The 20,539-nt window shown below is 42.2% G+C and overlaps 1 protein-coding gene across 1 annotated transcript in view; it reads right to left on the bottom strand.

The window, feature by feature from the left end:
• Positions 1-20,539, bottom strand: part of Lmntd1 (lamin tail domain containing 1) — a 38,391-nt gene that overhangs the window by 9,645 nt on the left and 8,207 nt on the right. Inside the window, exons 4-7 of the mRNA XM_052721941.1 lie at positions 15,029-15,215; positions 12,842-12,961; positions 1,483-1,703; positions 544-716 (exon numbers count right to left, since the gene is read on the bottom strand). Coding sequence (XP_052577901.1) covers positions 544-716; positions 1,483-1,703; positions 12,842-12,961; positions 15,029-15,215 — 701 coding nt within the window. The remainder of the gene's footprint in view (positions 1-543; positions 717-1,482; positions 1,704-12,841; positions 12,962-15,028; positions 15,216-20,539) is intronic.

The raw sequence follows: 20,539 nt of genomic DNA on the forward strand, positions 1-20,539 counted from the left end.
AGGGTCCCCCAATGGCTTCATGTATTGAAGGCTTAGTCCCTGATGCAAACAGTGTTCAGAGGTGAGACTCTGAGGGAGTGGACTGGGAGGGATTCAAAATCTGAATAGACTGGAAAGATAGAACTGTGAAAAGTGGGGGCTGGATGGAGGGCAGAACTCCTCTGTGGTTGTATCTTACACTGGCCACTTCTAGACACTGCTCCTTTTCGTTTCGTGGTTGCTGTGAGGTGAACAGTTTTCCCCCACCATACCTTCTGTCATGGCGAAAAGCCAGCAAACCACACAGGCCTCCTAGCTCTACATGAACCAAAATAAATATATTCAGTGAACTGTTTTTCTCAGGTAATTATCAGAGACAAAGAGCTAACACAGTCTGGCACCTGGGTCTGAAGAACTTTTAATACTTAGCATGCACACACACACACACACACACACACACACACACACACACACACACACACACACTTTCTGCCTCCTCCCTCTCCTCTCTCCCCACCCCTTCATCTCTTCCTCTTCCTTGGAATATGCATGCTTTTGACTTACCTGGGGCTGATTTGGGCTTGGCTGGCTGAGACATCAGCTGTGTACCCATCCAGCTTTCAGAAATGTCTGAGTCATGTGATTCAATGAGAGAACAGTAGGGATGTGGAGAGGCGTAGGGACTGCGGCACCAAGGACTCTGATTGGGTAAAGTGGATGGCCAGATTTCCTTTTCTCTGTAACAAGACAAAGACCAACTTGAAATCTAAAGGCATTTTATGCAGTTGCATTAGTATTGGAGGTGCAATTACAAAGAATGCCTATTTAAAAAACCCAGTGTGGACTGGATAGATGGCTCATCAGTTATCAGCACTGGCTGCTCTTCCAGAGGACCTGGTTTCAATTTCCAGCACCCACATGGTAACTCCAGCTGTAACTCCAGTTCCCAGATGCCCTCTTCTAGCCTCTGAGGGTACTGCATGCACATGGTAAATACATCCATACAGGCAAAACACCCATACACATGAAATTAAAAAATGAATCATAACAATATTTTAAAAAACAAAGAGTATATCTTTTCTGGATCTTGTAGGCCCAGCATTTATTGCATCACAGCATTTGCTTGAAGAGGAATGAAATCCTGCAACTCTGTCCTCAGCTAGCTTGAGGATAAAATTCTTGGGCATGTTTCTGTTTCCACTTGAGCTTGCTAAGCACATGGAGACAGTGTCACCTTTCCATCCCTCAACAGTTGCCTTGCCTCAAATAGCACACAGTGCCAAGGAAAAGATAAGGGCCCCAGTGACCTCATGATTATCTACCAAAAATATCACCCTCCAAAGTCTACACATAGGTGTCTGCCCTCTCTATGGTGCATACACTTTGTACGGGAGCCATGGCCAATTGATTGATGAACCACACATCTGCCTCCAGTCCTTCCCACATGCTCAGTTACTCATGGGGGAAGGACTCAATAAATAGGCAAAATGAAGTATCCTTTACCTCACGAGAGAAGGGTAGATGTGCTCTATCTGACATTGTGAGGACTCTTTCTTTATTGATTCTTGCTTTTCCTTATTTATGGAGGATGCAGATGTTGCTGTCCACCCGAACACATGGCTTTTCATTGTTGGAATCACTACTGAACATCTCTCAAATTCAATATCAGTCTCTAACTTCTCCCATGCTTGCTTCCAGTGGATCGGAGTGTACCAGGCAATGGCCTAATAGAAATGAAGAGGTTCTCAATATAAAATATTATTGGAGTTGTATGTATTCACTGCCATAGGCCTATTGCATTGTTATTTGGTTTTGGTTTCATGTTTTTCTTTGTGATAGGCTCTCACTCTGTAGTCTAGGGTGGTCTGGCACTTGCTATGCTGCTCAGGCTATTCTAGAAGTCATGGTGATCCTCCTGCTGCAGCCTCCAGAGTACTGGGATTAAAGGTGTGAACTTTCACACCTTAGAGTTTATTTCTAAAATAAATTTTATTGTGTTGTTAATTGCAGAATATGTATATATATTGATATATATACATATATACATATATATACATATAACATATCTGTGACAAGACCTAGTGAAATTCACTTTAGAAAGTCCCAGATGCAATGTCATTTAAGTGCTTATATTCCATGTGCCATGCATTAGATCTCTAGACTAATTCATGCTATGCGTCTTCTTTGGGTATATACCAACAGACACACTTCTAGATCGCGTGTAAACTCTGTTGTGATTTCTTTAGACAGCCCTTCCCTGAGCTCCCACTATGAAGAATGGATCTGCTCCCTCTCTGGATCTTAAATGCAAAACAAGGGTCTAGGAAAGTACCAGAAAGTACTGCCTGCCGTTTTGTGGGCAGCCGTCTTTGGTTGGCTCCCTGCAAATCTGAGATTGTGTTGAGTCTAGGGATTTTCAAAACAGGGCAAGATGTTGTCCGTCAGGTACACTGGAGTCGTGTAGGATTCATGGCTACAGCTTACCCTCACTCGGTGTCTGGTGGAACCTCAGGCCCATCTGCTTCATTCAGCATGTGGACAGGAATAAGATTTCCAGGAAAACCTTTCTTGCAATTGTAAAGGAAGGACTAGTTTCATTGAAGTAAGAATGGGAGTGATTTTTTTTCAGAACTGTGTGTTTTTATTAGGGTCTCATGTGGACAAAGAATCTCCTCACCTTCTTCTTACGGTGGATTTCTAGCTGAAGAATGCTAACGCTTTATCACAGCTGGGTTATTCTAACCAGATGTAACCCAAGGGATGGGGCAGGAAGTTTGAGATGAGTTCTGAAGAGGAGGCAGTCTATAGGAGATGGTGTGGTTTGAATCTGAAATGTCACCTAGTTTTGTGCTTTGAACATTGGTCCTCACTTGATGGCGTGGTGGGGCTGTTAAAATTTTGCCAAGTGCTACCTAGCTGAGCTCACCAAGGCCAGGTCAGGGGCTTGTGCTACCTCAAGCCTCTTCCTGTAAGTTCTGCATGCTTCTGCTACCATGATTTTTGCCCAAGTGCAAGAGCACAAGCAACTTTTGGGCTCGATTCTCTGAAACTGTGAGCCAAGATAACCCTCCACTCTGCACCTGCCCATTGCTTTGGTTGTGGTGGTGCTGTTTCAGTTTGTGCTCTGTTGCTGTGATAAACACCATAACCAAAGCGACCTGGGAAGGAAAGGGTTTATTTGGTGTACATGTTCCAATCACAGTCCATCATGAAGGGAAGTCAGGGCAGGAACTGAAGCAGAGGCCACAGAAGAACTCTGCTTATAGGCTCGCTCCCCTTGGCTACTGCTCAGCTTGCTTTCTTATTGAACCCAGGCTTACCTGCCCAGTGTCAGCTCACCCACAGGGCCATCCTTGTGGACTCTGAAAGTTTCCCTTGCATCAGGGACTCTGTAAAGCCCCCCTTTCCAGTAATTTCTCTCAGCATTCTCCCCCTCCACCCACCCTCAACCTGATTCCTCAAGTTCCCATGCCCACCCTGGGGTCCACCTAGTAGATCTCCTCTATTTCCCCTTCCTGGGGAGATCCATGTGTTCTCCATTCCATTGGGCTCCCCTTGTTACCTAGGCTCTCTGGGTCTGTGGATTGTAGCATGGTTATCCTTTACTTTACAATTAATATTCACTTGTGAGTGAGTACATACCATGTTTGCCTTTCTGGATCTGAGTTACCTCACTCAGGATTTTTTTCTAGTTCCATACATCCATTTGCCTTCAAGTTTCCTGATGTCATTGTTTTTAACAGCTGAGTAGTACTCCATTGTGTAAATGTACCACATTTTCTTTATCTATTCTTCAGTTGAGGAGCATCTAGGTTGTTTCCAGATTCTGGCTATTACAAATAATGCTGCTATGAACACAGTTGAACAAGTGTCCTTGTGGCATGATTGAGCATCCTTTGGGTATATGCTCAGGAGCTGTATCATTGGGTCTTGAGGTAGATTGATTCTCAATTTTCTGAGAAACTGCCTTATTGATTTCCCAAATGGTTGTACAAGTTTGCACTCCCAAAACAATGGAGGAGTGTTCCCCTTGCTCCACATTCTCTTCAGCATAAGCTGATATTTGTGTTTTTGATCTCAGACATTCTGACAGGTATAAGATGGAATCTCTTAGTCATTTTGATTTGCACTTCCTGTAGCTGAAGTTTTCTCCAGTCCTGCCTGGCCCACAGTCAGGAAAAATCTCTCTCACCCACCAGTTCCGCAGCTGCTCAGACCCAACCGAGTAAACACACAGAGACTTATATTGCTTACAAACTGTATGGCCATGGCAGGCTTCTTGCTAACTGTTCTTCTATCTTAAATTAATCCATTTCTATTAATCTATAAGTTGCCACATGGCTTGTTGCTTACCAGTATCTTTACATGTTGCTTGTCATGGCGGCAGCTGGCAGTGTCTCCTGACTCAGCCTTCCTATTCCCAGAATTCTCTTCTCCGCTTGTCCCGCCTATACTTCCTGCCTGGCTACTGGCCAATCAGTATTTTATTTATACAGAGTGATATCCACAGCAACTTCCCTGATCGCTAAGGATGTTGAACATTTCTTTAAGTATTTCTCTGCCATTTGAGATTCTTCTGTTGAGAATTCTCTGTTTAGGTCTATACCCCATTTTAAAATTGTATTATTAGGTTTTTGATGCCTAGTTTCTTGAATTCTTTATATATTTTGGAGATCAGCCCTCTGTCAGATGTGGGTTGATGAAGATCTTTTACCATTCTGTATGCTGCCACTTTGTCCTATTGACTGTGTCCTTTGTCTTACAGAAGTTTCTCAGTTTCAGGAGATCACATTTATTAATTGTTGATCTTAGTGTCTGTGCTATTGGTGTTCTGTTTAGGAAGTTGTCTCCTGTGCTAATGCATTCAAGGCTATTTCCCACTTTCTCTTTTCTCAAGTTCAGTGTATCTGGTTTTATGTTGAGGTCTTAATCCACTTGGACTTGAGTTTTGTGCATGGTGATAGATATGGACCTATTTGCATTCTTCTACACATTGGCATCCAGGTGTGCCAGCACCATTTGTTGAAGATACTTTCTTTCTTCATTGTAAACTTTTGGCTTCTTTGTCAAAAATCAAGTGTCCATAGATGTATGGATTTATGTCTGGGTCTCCAATTCGATTCCATTGATCAATGTGTCTGTTTTTATGCCAATACCATGCAGTTTTTATTACTATAGCTCTGTAGTAGATCTTGAGATCAGGGATGATGATACCTCCAGCAGTTCTTTTATTGTACAGAATTATTTTAGCTATCTTGGGTTTTTTTTCTGTATGAAGTTGAATATTATTCTTTCAAGGTCTGTAAAGAATTGTGTTGGAATTTTGATGGAGATTGCATTGAATCTGTAGACTGCTTTTGGTAAGATGGTCATTTTTACTATGGTAATCCTCCAATCATGAGCATGAGAGATCTTTTCATCTTCTGTTATCTTCTCCAATTTCTCTCTTCAAAGACTTGAAGTTCTTGTCATACAGGTCCTTCACTTACTTGGTTAGAGTTACATCAAGATATTTTATATTGTTATTTTATATTGTTTGTGGCTATTATAAAGGGTGTTGTTTCCCTGAATTCTTTCTCAGCCCTTTTATCATTTGTATATGAGAGGGCTACTGATTTTTTTTTAGTTAATCTTGTATCCCACTGCTGGGGATGTCTTTCTGTATGCTGTGAATGTGTTTCTCTGATCGATTGATAAATAAAACACTGGCTGGCCATTAGCCAGGCAGGAAGTATAGTATAGGCAGGATAAGGAGAGAGGAGAATTCTGGGAAGTGGAAGGCTGAGTCAGGAGACGCTGCCAGCTGTAGCCGCCGCCATGAGAAGTAAAATGCAAAGATACCAGTAGGCCATAAGCCAAATTGCAAGGTATAGATTTATATAAATGGGTTAATTTAACATATAAGAACTAGATAGCAACAAGCCTGCCATGGCCATACAGTTTATAAGTCTCTGTGTGTTTACTTGAGTCTGAGTGGCTGCAGGAGCCAGGTGGACACAGAAAACTTAGCTACAAATGGTGACAAAATGTGGAGCAAGAGTTGCCACCTAAAACCTGAGAAAGAAGATTCTAAAATGGAGCTAAAAACAGTTTCCTAGTTGTCTTTAGTTAGCTGCAGCCTGCGGGCTCGAGTTACTCTATGGCAGGTTCGTGGCATGTGGGCTTGACCTGCAGCATGGCGGGAATGAGGCCTTTGCAAGTCCCACATCACACTGTGTGGTGGATTTAGCCTTTGCTAGTACAGACAAAAAAAGAAGTTTCTGGACTACACACTGCTTTGATATAAGCATAGACCCACTGCTTCTGAGAGTTGATGGTACACAGGGCTCTCACACCCAGAGCTGGCGGTAAACATACCACCGCCATGTTGGAAAGCTGAGGTGGGCGGAGCCAGCAGTCACAGCTGCCTTTTCAGTCCTAGAAATGCTACAGTTTAAAGCAGGAAGTTCACAATAAGACAGATTCAGATGGAATAGTTTGCAATGTGTGTAAAAGTATATGTAGACTTGCAAGAGAGACAAAAAGAAATATATACAGTTATATAAAAATAGTTTTAAAAAATAAAATCTTTAAAGAGAAAGTAAAAGTAATATAAAAAATAAGCCACATAAAGATGGATATCACACAAAGAATCTGGATTGTGTTGTCTTTGATATTTTTAACTGCAGAAAGACATCTGATTGTAAAGACTGCTCAGTTAAACCAAGATGTATATTTTAAAGGTATCTTGACTTCAAAATTTGGATATAAGGATATATTGCTTTGGAAAGGAGGCTCTGCTTTTGTTTCTACAGGAGGCAAGAGGCTATGGATTTGTTCCAGATTAAGATACATCAGGTTTGACCAGCCAAGATCCCCTGAAAGCTCTCTGATAACTCCATGGCCCAGATGATCCAACATCCAGAACAGTTTCAAGGCAACTGGCTCAGACAATATAGCCTCACAGACTACTCCATAATCCTAAAATTTTCTTTGTGTCCCCATAAGATACAGTGCCCTCCTTCAGTAGGAAGTAGTATGAGAAGCTATGCCCAAATTCCCAAATATACCAAGCTGGCTTTGGAGATGGAATTGGCTCACTCCTTCTCTAAACCCAAGCATATTGCTAAAAAAAAATGGTTGAGAGAGTCTTCTGTCCCATATCAGAAGAGCCCTCTGGTGTGGGACAGAGAAAAACCAATATTTTTATTTAAAACAGGTTGATTATAAATACAATCTCTTTCTAAACAAGAAAAAGGGGATATAGATATGATAGGATAAATAGTAATAACTTGTTTAAAAATGTTTTACATTGCTATAGATTTTAGCTTATTGTTACAAATTTGAAGTTAATTTTGTTATACTGTATATATATATATATATATTTCTACTCTCGTTTGAGGTATTATGTTTATGTAACTCATTTAGATGTAATGGATAATTAAGAAATACAGATTAATAATTAGTCTTCTATGATAATCAAACATATAGACATGTTAGTTCAGTTTTCTAGGTATATATAGATATATTTCAGACAGATAGGTAGTCTTAAAACACTTCAAAGACCTACAGAATATGGCATTTAAAATGTTTTAAAATATTTAGACTTTCTGGACAGTGAGACATATCTGCTCCTGGCAGCATCAATTTACTTCAGAGAAGAGGATGGGCATCAAAGACACTCTATATGGAGTTTATCTTCTTCTTGGCAAAAATAGCCATTTGGGCAAGAAACTGTTCTTGCCTGGACTGCTTGATCAACTGGACACGCAGGACCCATAGAAAGGTGACCACTGAACTTTCCTTGGTGAAATGGTCCTTCAGGTTCCTGTTTCACAGAGGAAACTGCCAGACACTCTACAGGACACAGAGAGAAGTGACTGAGAGACTCTAGGCCTGTGGGCTGAAGACAGATGGCCCAACTTTACAGAGGAACTTTGGGTGACTGTCTAGGCTACCAGCTGTCTCTGTCTACTCTTGCAAGACTCCTGAAAGTTGCTTGCATCCTTCTTCCATTTCCCAGGTAATATTATATCCTTCTGAGATCTTTGATGTAGTTGAAGACTAGATAGTTATAATTTCCTTAGTTGTGATAAAAGATAAGTTAGATATAAAACCTTAGACTCACAAATATAGGATAGACAGGATATCTTCTTTAATTTTGCCAAATACAAATAGACTAGATATTATAAATAGACTAGATATTGTAACTGTAATTCTTGCTTGATAATTGCTGTTATATGTAAATTTACTATGTTAAAGTTAAAACCTTCCTTTTTGAAAAAAAGAAAAGTGGAAGTGCTGTGAATGTGTTTCTCTGATTGATAAATAAAATGCTGATTGACCAGTAGCCAGACAGGAAGTACAGTATAGGCGGGATAAGGAAAGAGGAGAAATCTGGGAAGTGGAAGGCTGATTCAGGAGATGCTGCCAGCTGCCAGCTGCCAGATGCTGCCGCCACCATGAGAAGTAAGATGTAGAGATACCAGTAAGCCATGAGCCACATGGCAAGGTATAGATTTACAGAAATGGGTTAATTTAAGATATAAGAACTAGATAGCAAGAAGCCTGCCATGACCACACAGTTTATAAGTAATATAAGTCTCTGTTTTGTGTTTACTTGGGTCTGAACAGTTGTGAGACCACAGGACCACCAGGTGGGAACACAGAAAAACTTTCCAGCTACCTTCCACCACTTCACTAAAGGTATTTATCAGCTGTAGGAGTTCCCAGGTAGAATTTTTGGGGTCTCTTATGTATAATATCATGTCATCTGCAAACAGCAATACTTTGACTTCTTCTTTTTCAATTTGTATCCCCTTGATCTCCTTTTGTTGTCTTATTGCTCTAGCTAGAACTTTGAGTATTATATTATGGAGAGTGGATAGCCTTGTCTTGTTCCTGATTTTAATGGAATTGCTTTGAGTTTCTCTCCATTTAATTTTATGTTAGCTGTTGGCTTGCTGTATATTACTTTTATTTTGTTTAGGGTATGTTCTTTGTAACCCTAATCTCTCTAAGACTTTTATCATGAAAAGGTGTTGGATTTTGTCAAAGGCTTTTCAGCACCTAATGAGATGATCATGGTTTTTTTTTTCTTTCAGTTTGTGTATATGTTGTATTACATTGACAGATTTTCATATGTTGAACCATCCCTGTATCTCTGGAATGAAGCCCACTTGATCATGGTGGATGGTCTTTTTTGATGTGTTCTTGGATTCAATTTGGCAGTATTTTATTGAGTATTTTTACATCAATATTCATGAGGGAAATTGGTCTGTAATTCTTTTTCTTTGTTGAGTCTTTGTGTGGTTTGGCTATCAAGGTGACTGTGGCCTCACAGAAAGAATTTGGCAATGTTCCTTATGTTTTTATATTGTAGAATAATTTGAGGAGTACTGGTATTATCTCTTCTTTGAAAGTCTGGTAGAATTCTGTGCTGAAGCCATCTGGCCCTGGGCTTTTCTTGTTTGGGAGACTTTAATGACTGCTTCTATTTCCTTAGAGGTTATATAGGTCTATGTAAATTGTTTCTCTGATCTTGGTTTAATTTGGGTATGTGGTATCTATCAAGAAATTTTTCCGTTTCTTTTAGATTTTCCAATTTTGTGGAGTACAGGTTTTTGACCTATGACCTAGTGATTGAATTTCCTCAGTGTCTGTTGTTATGTTCTCTGTTTCTGATTTTGTTAATTTGGATTCTCTCTCTCTCTCTCTCTCTCTCTCTCTCTCTCTCTCTCTCTCTCTCTCTCTGTCCTTTAGTTAGTTTAGATAAAGGTTTGTCTATCTTGTTGATTTTCTCAAAGAACTAACTCTTTGTTTCATTGATTCTTTGTATTGTTCTCTTTGTTTCTATTTTATTGATTTTAGCCCTCAGTTCTAGAGCTTTCCGGTGTGGTGTTAAGTTGCTAGTATGAGATTTCTCCAACTTCTTTATGTAGGCATTTAGTGCTATGAACTTTCCTCTTAGCATCAATTTCACAGTGTCCCCTATGTTTGTGTATGTTGCGCATTCACTTTCACTGAATTCTAGGAAGTCTTTATTCTCTTTTGTTTTGACCCAGTGGTAATTCCGTTGAGAGTTGCTCAGTTTCCACGAGTTTGTAGGCTTTCTGTAGTTTTTGTTGTTGTTGAATTCTAACTTTATCCCATGGTGATCTGATAAGATACAGGGGATTATTCCAATTTTTTTTGTATCTGTTAAGACTTGCTTTGTGACTGAGTCTGTAGTCAGTTTTGGAGAAGGTTCCATAGGGTGCTGAGAAGAAGGTATATTGTTTTGTGTTTGGGTGAAATGTTCTATAGATATCTGTTAGGTCCATTTGAGACGTAACAACTGTTAGTTCTGTTATTTCTCTGTTTAGTTTCTGACTGAATGACCTGTCCACTGGTGTGAATGGGATGTTGAAGTCTCCCACAATTAATGTGTAGGGTTTGATATGTAATCTTAGCCTTAGTAATGTTTCTTTTACAAGTGTGGGTGTCCTTGTATTTGGGGCATAGATGTTCAGAACTGAGACATCATCTTAGTGGATTTTTCTTTTGATGAATATGAAATGTCCTCCATCTCTTTAGATTAATTTTGGTTTGAATTCTATTTTGTTAGATATTAGGATAGCTACACCAGCTTGCTTCTTCGGTGTGTTTGATTGGCCAACCATCAGTCTTAATTTGGGTTTTGCTGATGATATCTCAGGAGACCGAGTAAGTCACTTGGATTCCATACCCTTATTTTTACAGTCCATGAAAATTATTAGAAGTATTATAAAATTCAATTTAAATCCATAAGACATGGAAAGCCGAGTAAAAATTTATCAAGTGAGTTCCCAATACTAAGCTCATCAAAGGGCTGGAGAGATGACTGAGTAGGAAAGACAGCTGCTCTTCCAGAGGACCCGGGTTCGGTTCCCGGCCCCCACACAAAGTGGTTCACAACCACCTGTAACTTCAACTCTAGAGAATACAACACACTCTTCTTTACTCTGTGGGCACACACACACTAAACAGTACACACTCATACATTCATACACCACACAGCATACACTCATACACACACACACACCACACAGCACACACTCACATATACACACATGTCACACACTAATACACACACACACACACACACACACACACACACACACACACCACAGCACATACTCATATACACACACCACATAGCACACACACACTCACCACACAGAGCACATACTCACACATACATGTACCACACACTCACATACACATGTACCACACACTCACATACACACCACACACATAATACACACCACACACTCACATACACACACACCACACAACACATTCACATATACACACACACCACACAGCACACACTAATATACACACACCACACATGGCACACACATACCCACATAGCACACACTCATACACACAGCATACACATAGAACACAACACACTTTCACATATACAGCACACACTCACATACACACACACACACACACACACACCATACAGCACACATTCACATATACACACCATACACTCACATACACACAGCATACACTCACATACACATACCACACAACACATACTCATACACACACACACACACATCACAGCACACACACATACACACATCATACACACAGCACACATTCCCATACAACACACACACATACACACAAGTGAAATAAAATCTTTAAAAACTCACTCCAGCCTGTTCTACAGGCAGAGTTACCCAGTACAGTTGTGTAATGAAGTAAGAAGGAAACGCATATTCTGGTCAACACAGTGTGGGGGTTAGTGGTTCTGTGGCATAGTAAATTTGTCTAGGGAAAAGAATAAAAGACAAGAATTTAAGGAAAGTCTGAAGAACATTTTGAAAAACAGTGTTTGGTTGGCATAAAGAGGGCTATGGTTCCGTCCTACTGATGTGACCTTGGGTGTATAATTATGCTCATATTATACCAAAGAAGACATGAAGCTGTCAAGCATTGGGAAAGAATTACAGATTTTAACACATTTAGTTGTTGCTCAAAATGCTAAATGGTATTACTAATAAAAAACTGAGCTAGATATTGGGGTGAACGCTGAAAGATCAGAGAGACACAGGAACAAGTCACAGTCACGTCTCACCTCACCAACTCCATGAATCCTCTGACTGAAATCCTCTGAGTCCTCAGCCGAAAAGCTCCAGCCGAAAAAGCCTCCAGCTGAAAGGGACGCTTCTGCCGAAAAGCCTTTAGTTCCTGTCTCCTCATGCCTTATATACCTTATATACCTCTGCCCAGCCATATCATTTCCTGTCTCAACTTTCCTAGTGCTGGGATTAAAGGTGTGTGCCACCACTGCCTGGCCTCTATGCTTAATCTAATGGCTTGTTCTATTCTCTGATCTTCAGGCAAATTTTATTGGGGTACACAATATATCACCACATTTAGTTTTATTCTGTATAAAAGATACATTTCAAATTAAGAGCATAAGCCCCTCCATTAGCTTGTGCAACTCCTGAGTGCAGACATCAAGTCTTTGTGCTATATTCCTTGTGTATAGTTCAGCCTAGAGAACAGGCTAGAATCTCAAGAAATAATTTGGATGAACAGCTGACCAGAGAAGGCTGTATCAGGTGCCTTCCTTATCCCACACTTCTGGCTAGCATCCAAAACAAAATCCACCCCCGACTCTGAATCTGCAGCAGCCTTTAGAAACACGGGACAGACACCACAACTCCTGCTGGCCAGCTGTGAGCACACCGGGGAAGGACAGCTGTTGGTCTGCCTGAGGTGCTGTGTCATTTGGGGTGGTGGTGACTCTAGTTATGCTTTGCGGAATGTGAGAACAACAGAGCAGAAGAGGAACACATGGGCTGGTTGCTCAGTAACAACCTTTGACCCTGACACTCACCTCACCATTGGGTTTGCACAGGATGGTCGTGCAGTCTGGACTGGATCGGAACCTGTTCTGTTCCTCCCAAACAAAGTCTGTTGGTGGCTGGGGCTTTGCTTCCGACGCTGCTGCCCACACCTTGGAGAAAGCAGTTTGTTGCTGACAAATGCCACTGGGGTTCCACTTAGATCCACAGACATCACAGTGCTATTTTATTAATCTTTCTGCACAGATAGGGTTCTCAGAGTCATTAATGGGGAAGGTGTCCTTGCATTTGCCTGGGCTGGAGCTCCTGGGTACACATGATCCTTGTACCACAGCCTCCTAAGGGCCTGGAACTGTAAAGGCATCTGTGCTTCTAAGTTGTTTTAAATTCCATGTAACACAGTGGCTGAATACGATTTAAACAATTGTCCAGTCCATGGCCTGTGGGCTGTGAGTGACCCAGGATTGCTACGAATGCAGCCCAACTGTAAACTTAGTGATAAATCTTTGAGGGTTTTTTCTTTGTTTTTGTTTTTGATTTTATTGTTCTCAAATGGGAACTTTATAGATGACAGGGTCTTATCTCTTATGTCATGCAAAACAAACCTAATACACTCTTACAACCTACTGCCAAGGACTGGACACCCCAGGCTCAGAGAAACACAGACCAAGTGCAGAACTGACTGACTTAGCTCCTACTTTCTGAGCCAGCAATCTCTTTGCTTATCTTTTAAGAAAGTGTTTTCTTAGTTTAGAAACTTAGGACTTTCACTTTAGTGGACAAGCCAGAATAAGACTGGATACTAAATTGAAGAATGCTGTGGAGAGCAAAATATGGGTATTTGTTCATACCACCATAAATCACAAAAATCACATTTAGTACAAAGACAAGTACCTAAGAGGCCGCTTGTGCCAAGCAAGCCACAGGCTGGCTGTAGAGGGAGCTTTCCCTACAGGAACCCAGCTCTGACATTACCAGCTCTCTGTGTCCCCAGCTCCTGGTATCCCCAACTCACCAAATTATTATCCCATGTATTCCCTGCTCATGAAGTTCAGCTCAAGGTAGTCTTGACTCATTGTTTTTTCTAGTCCCTGATATTCCTGACTGATAGTATTCCCAACATACTGATATATTCTCAGTTCATGGTATTCCCAGATCACAGTATTCACAGATTATGGCATCCCCAAAACTCACTGTATTTTCAGCTCACAGTATTCCAAGATCATGGTATTCCCAATTCACCATATTCTTGCTCCTGGTAGTCTCAGCTCATGATACTCCCAGCTCCTGGCCTAGCTTAAGGTGTTCCCAGCTCATAGTATTCCCAGCTCTCTGTATTCCCAGATCATGGTTTTCCTAACTCATCATATTTTCAGCTCATGCCATTCCAAACTCACAGTATTCCCATATCATCACAGTCTTAGCTTCTGGCATTCTCAGTTCACAATGTTCTCAGCTTCTGGTGGTCCCAGATCATGATATTTCAAAATTACTATATTTACCAGATCACAGCATCCTCAGCTCCTGGAATTCTCAGCTTGCCATATTCTCACATCATTATATTCCCAGCCCACAGTATTCCTAACTAATCCTATCCCCAGCTCATGATATTCCTAACTGGCTCTGTTTTAGATAATGCGATTCTCAGCTCTTGGTTTTACCGGCTCACAGTATTCCCAACTCACTGTATTCCCAAGTCCTGGTCAAATCTTGGCATTCCCAGCACATAGTACTCCCAATGAATTGTGGTTTTAGCTCATGGAATTCCTGACTCACTGTGTCCTTAACCCATTGTATTCCCAGCTCACAGTTTACCCAGATCATGGTATTCCCAACTCAACTTGTTCTCAGCTCCTGGCATTCCTACATTCTCAATTCACTATATCTTCAACACATGGTCTTTCCACATCTAGATATTCCCAGCCCAAGGGATTCTCACTAACTGTATTCTCAGGTCACGGTATTTCTAGCTTAGGGCATTTCCGGCTCCTGATATTCTCGGCTCATGGTACTCCCGGACGGTATTATTTCCAGCTCAAAGCATTTCCAGGACATTGTATCTCATCATTGTCTCCAACTCATACTATTCACACATCATTGTGTTCTCCTCTCCTGGTATTGTTTCCAGCTCATGGTGTTTCCAGTGCGCAGTATTCCTAGCTGATGGTATTCCTAGTTCCTGTTACTCCAAGTTTATGATGATTCCAGATCGTACTCACCGTCACTGTGGAACCGGCCTGCATGGTGATGTTGGCGGGGAACCGGTACAAGGAAACCGCATGTCCATCCACGTTCTGTTGGAGGATGTGGTTTCCGATTTCCACTTCTTTGTCCACGGAAGAGTTGGCGAGCTTCACGAACAAACCCTTGATGTTGACATCAGCTATTTTAATGTCTGCAAGAGAACTAGAAAACAAGAAATATAAGGTGAGCTTGGATAGAAATGTCTTTGGCACATAGGAAGAACTCAGTAATATGGCACCTGCCTGTAATCTCAGCATTCAGAACACAGAGGCAGGAGAATCACAAGTTCAAGGTCAGTCTAGTCTGTAGAGCAAGTTCCAAGGTAGCTCAGGCCTCGTGAGAGCCCCAAAATGAAATAAAGCCCAATAATGACTAGATAAGCTATGACTGGAACTTGTGGCTTTTTAAAAATGATTTATTTTTATTTTGTGTGTATGGGTGTTTTGCTTGCATGCATGTCTGTGTACTACATGCATATAGTACACAGAGAGGCCAGAAAGGGGCACTGGATCACCTGAACTAGAGTTACAGACAGTAGCGAGCTGCCAGGTAGGTCAGGGAATTGAACCCAGGACCTCTGGAGGAGCAGGTCAGTGCTCTTGATCACTGAGCCATATCTCCAGCCCCCAGAACTTGTGTATTCTGCAACCTAAGAAAAATGGCTTGACCTATTGGTTCTGATCATTACCAGAGCAGTAATATTATCCATTTTACACAAAACAAAGGAAACCTAAAATGTGCTTAGGTGCCAGGGCATAAGTGTTACAGGAAAATGTGATTATGGTTTTCTCTATTTCCTACTCTCAACAGAAGCCACTGTGACATCAAACACTCAAGAGGAAATCAAAGGGCTGGAGAGATGGCTCATTGGCTAAGAGCACTTACTGTTCTTTCAGAGGACCTGGGTTTGGTTTCCAGAACACACATGACAACTCACAAGCTCCAATAACTCCAGTTCCAGGGAGTCTGATGCCCTCTTCTGGCCTCCAAACACACCACATGCACACACATGGTGCACAGTCATATGGGCAGGCAATCACACATACGCATAAAAATAAGTAAGTCTTAAACTACGGACGTCAAAAGTTGAAGCACACATTTCTTTCTGGGTAAAGTGACCATGAAGATGAATAGGCACTGTGAGTTCAAAAACAATTCTGAAATGTGGCATTCTATACACATGCAATGACATTTTTGCTTCTGATCTGTATTGAGACTGTAGCATGCTGTAAGGCCTGTGTTAATCACTTACACTTCTGCATTTTTCAGAGTGTCACATGAAGGTCATGACTTCCCTGTGGTGAATTAGAAACAGCATCAATATTTCTCAACTGACTTCAATAATTCACACTGTTCACATATCAGTCACTTGATAAAAATAGAGCTGTCTCTCTATTTCTCCACAATTTCTTATCTATAATGCTAAATTCAAAAAAGTCATGGAAATCTAAAAACTAATTTCTTCTTATACATATATGTATATGGTGGACATGTGTATGAATTTGCATGTTCACACGTGGAAGGTACATGCATTTGCATGTGGAGACCTGGGGTTGATGTTGGCTGTCTTCCTTGATCACGCTGCACCTCATCCATCGAGGCAGGAGCTCCTGCTGAACGCAGAGCTTGCTGTCTTAGCTGATCTGGCTAGCCTTGCCTTGCCCGGGAGGTCTCCTGTCCTCACTTCCTGAGCTGGGACTGCAGGCGACCACTAAGCCAGAGCAGATCCTGTAGGAACAACTACCCACAAGTCCCTAGTGGTACCTCTGAGCTCATCATTCTGACCAGCTGAGAATAGAACTGTATCACTGCCTAAACTGGCACGACATCCCTTTCCTCTTCATCCCATGACTTCCTATGACCACATTCTTCCAGCTTCCTCCATGTCCATGTCCTCTGTCTGTGTGGCCACTGCCTTTAATAGGCTCTCACCTCTGTGTGACACTGTCACAGCATCCTAACTGGTTGCTCCAGTCCCCCCCCCCTTTGAATTGCTCTGTTTATTTCCCAGAGAAACCTTTGTGCAGTCTTGACCTGATATGGCCATGTTCCTTCCTTCCCAGCTTGGCAGCAAACCCTGCGTAGTCTCTTGGTTTCTTAAATCCCTTTCCACACTACCTCAGGCTTGAACTGTGGCCATCAAGAATTCCTTGAGAGAGCATAACCTATGTGGCTGCACACATCTCTCAGGGCCAACACAAATGCTGTTCCTGCTTCTTGTTGCCCACATCCTTGCCAGCCCTTCTGAGACAAATCAATTCTTTCAGCATCATGAGAACAAAATGTCTTATTATTTCAATTTGTTTTCCCTTGATTTGGCCACTTAATTTTCCTTTTTGGTGAACTGCTGTTTCATGGCATTTTAATCACTTTTCTATCAGCTGTTTTGCATTTTCATACTGATTGATAATATAATGTTTAATATATGCACATACATTCCCAAAGGAGAGGCTACAACCCTCTCCCCTTTGGTACACATTGGTCTTGTTGAATCGGTTTGAAGTGGCTGGACACTAGGCTGCTGTGGATATTGCTCTGTATAAATAAACACTGATTGGCCAATAGCCAGACAGGAAGTATAGGCGGGACTAACAGAGAGGAGAATTGAGAAAACAGGAAGGGAAGGGAATGATTGCTTGGAGCCGCCACCAAGACAAGGAAGATGTAAGGTACCAATAAGCCACGAGCTGTGTGGCAAAGTAAAGATTAATACAAATGGGCTAAATATAAGAGTAAGAGCTAGACAATGATAGGCCTGAGCTAATGGCCAAGCAGTTTAAATAATGTAAGAGTCTGTGTGTTTATTTTATAAGTGGGCTCTGGGACTGGCGGGACTTGGTGGGAGCCAGAGAGAAATTCTCCAGCTACACTAGGCTCGTTTAACAGTCTTACTATACACCTCAGGATGTACCCTTTGACATTCTCATTGGAAACCTGAGATTTATCTGTGTCCTTGACCCCTCACAAATGCCAATTTTTATTTCAAAATGAATCATGCCAATGTCTCTCACTACTCAGCCCCTCGCCTGCTAATTTCCAAGGATAACTGTTGAGTGTCTCCAAACCCTGGGCAGTCCTCCTAGTTCCAGCCCGACAGAGGCAGTCAACAGTGGCTTCTCCTCACACACCCACCAGCATGTGCACATCTGCCTCATAGAGACCTCAGAACTTACATGGTCCTTTCTTCCTTCTCCTCTGTGTGTTAGCATTTACGACTCTGACTGATTTGTAGTCGCATCTTTTTTTTCCTATTCCAAATCCCGGGATCCTGTGACATCACTCTCATCTTACTGGTACTGAACTCTGTGTGGGATGGTTTTATTTTCTTAAAGGTTTATATTTATGTGCATATATAGTTGCCTGTGTCAGTTTATGTGCATCATGTGCATGTAGGAGCAAATAGAGGCCAGAAGAGGGCACCAGATCCCTGGAACTGGAGTTACAGGCAGTTGCTAGCTGCACCATGGGTGCTGGGGACCGAACTCGGGTCTTCACCACCGGGCCATCCCTCCAGCCCCATTTCATTTTTTATAGAACACATTTTTGCTTCTCTGATTTCCTTTGTCTTACCTCATTAATGGTCTCTATTTGACATTTGTTTTTAAGCAGGTGAATAGGCTGACCATTTCTTTGTAGCAGATATAATGAAATATTTGTAGTTGCTTTTTAAAAATCTTGCATGGTCAAGTGAAGTTTTACTATTCTCCTAAACTCTGTTTCTGTGCACATATATAAGACTATTTGCTTGTCTGGAACAAAATGTTGTTTGTGCCAGGGAACCTGACTCACTCTCCTTTTTTTTTTTGGTTTTTCAAGACAGGGTTTCTCTGTGTAGCTTTGCGCCTCTCCTGGAACTCACTTGGTAGCCCAGGCTGGCCTCGAACTCACAGAGATCCGCCTGGCTCTGCCTCCCGAGTGCTGGGATTAAAGGCGTGCGCCACCACCGCCCGGCTCACTCTCCTTTTGATATGAAACCAAATGCTACAAGAAAAGGCTTCACCCAGCACATGGAAATTCTGAGGCAGCTGCTCATCTGCTGTCGCAGCCTTCAGGAGCTGTCCTTTCTCTTCCCTGAAATCCTTCGCATTTGTCCTTCTAGGACAGACCTTGAGACTTCTGCTTGTAATCTGTGGTGGGCAGAGCATGGAGGCTGATGTGCCCATCTTCCTGTCTCCAGCTTTTGTACACATCTGATTTGTAAGGACACTGTAAGACAAGGCTATGCCAACAGGAAATGAATGTCACATTCCTTTCCTTAAGCATGGCTGTGTGTAGAGTCGCGTTCTTGACAGCGCCATGTTGCTTTTTGGCTTTCTGGTCTCTGTCACTCAGTGACTTGCTCTCAGTTCCTCTGACTGTGTGTAACAGTCTCAATAATGTTACAAGTGGCATCCAAGTTTGTCCGGTGAAGGGGGGACAGACTTCCACCAGGGTGATGTGCTCACTCTGAACTGGAGTCCTCTGGGGACAGGAGGAGCTTTGCAGACTCACTAGTTGTATTAGAGAACAGATGTCCATGCACCAATTGTGGCTGGAGCCCATCTCAGTCCTGAGCTTGCCCCTTCTGACTCTAAACCTACACAAGTAGGAAATCCCTTGGGAACACTACTCAGCTTTAGTTGTCAATTTGACACAGTGTAGGGTCACCTGAGAGCAAAGTCTTGATTGAGGAATTGTCTAGATCAGATTGCCTGTGGGCATGTCTGGGGGTATTTTCTTGATTGTTAAGAAACAGCCCACTGTGGGCGGCATCATTCCTTGGGGAAATGGTCCTAGGCTATCTAGGAGAGTCAGGTAGGCATGAGCCAGAGTGAGCCAGTGAGCAGAGTTCCTCCAGGGTCCCTGCTTGCATTCCTGCTCCGACACCTGTCAAGGATGGATTCTGACCTAGAAGTATAAGCCAGATGAACCTTTCCTCCCCTGATCTGCTTGGTCAGAGTGTTTTATCGCAGTAACAGACAGCAAACTATATCAAAGGTAGAGTTGGAGGATGGACAGGAAGGTCACCCCTTAGGGTCATCTGCTTATCCCTGAAGTGAAGGAATAAGGTTGGCAGGGCTCAGATACAGGGAGTGCTCACATACATGACTAGAGAAAGCTCTAACGGCCTCTGCACTTCATGTTCTGTTTGCCTACAAATCCCCCCCCCCGCCCGCTGGCAAATATTAAAGTGATCCCCAGAGATGGTGGGTGGCTGTGGAAAAGAAACAGCAGCTTTGACTGAAAATGTCCCAACTGTGACAGAACAAGAGGAATGGATATTCTACCCCACTTGAGACAGCTGAGAACATAACAAACACAACTGTTCCTGAAGATATCGGGGTATTGATCCATGGCAAGTGGTGATGCCCAACAGACAGGGAAACAATGTATTAAGTTTATAAACTTCTCCAAGGAGAGGGGGCCACACAGAACCAGCAGGTTCTCTGACAGGGTTAGGATCTAGGGAGGTCAAGGCAGCTGAATATCACAGGCTGAGTAGCAGG

Source organism: Peromyscus californicus, unplaced genomic scaffold, assembly GCF_007827085.1.
Source record: "Peromyscus californicus insignis strain IS unplaced genomic scaffold, ASM782708v3 Scaffold_6__1_contigs__length_162567912, whole genome shotgun sequence".
NCBI lineage: Eukaryota > Metazoa > Chordata > Mammalia > Rodentia > Cricetidae > Peromyscus > Peromyscus californicus.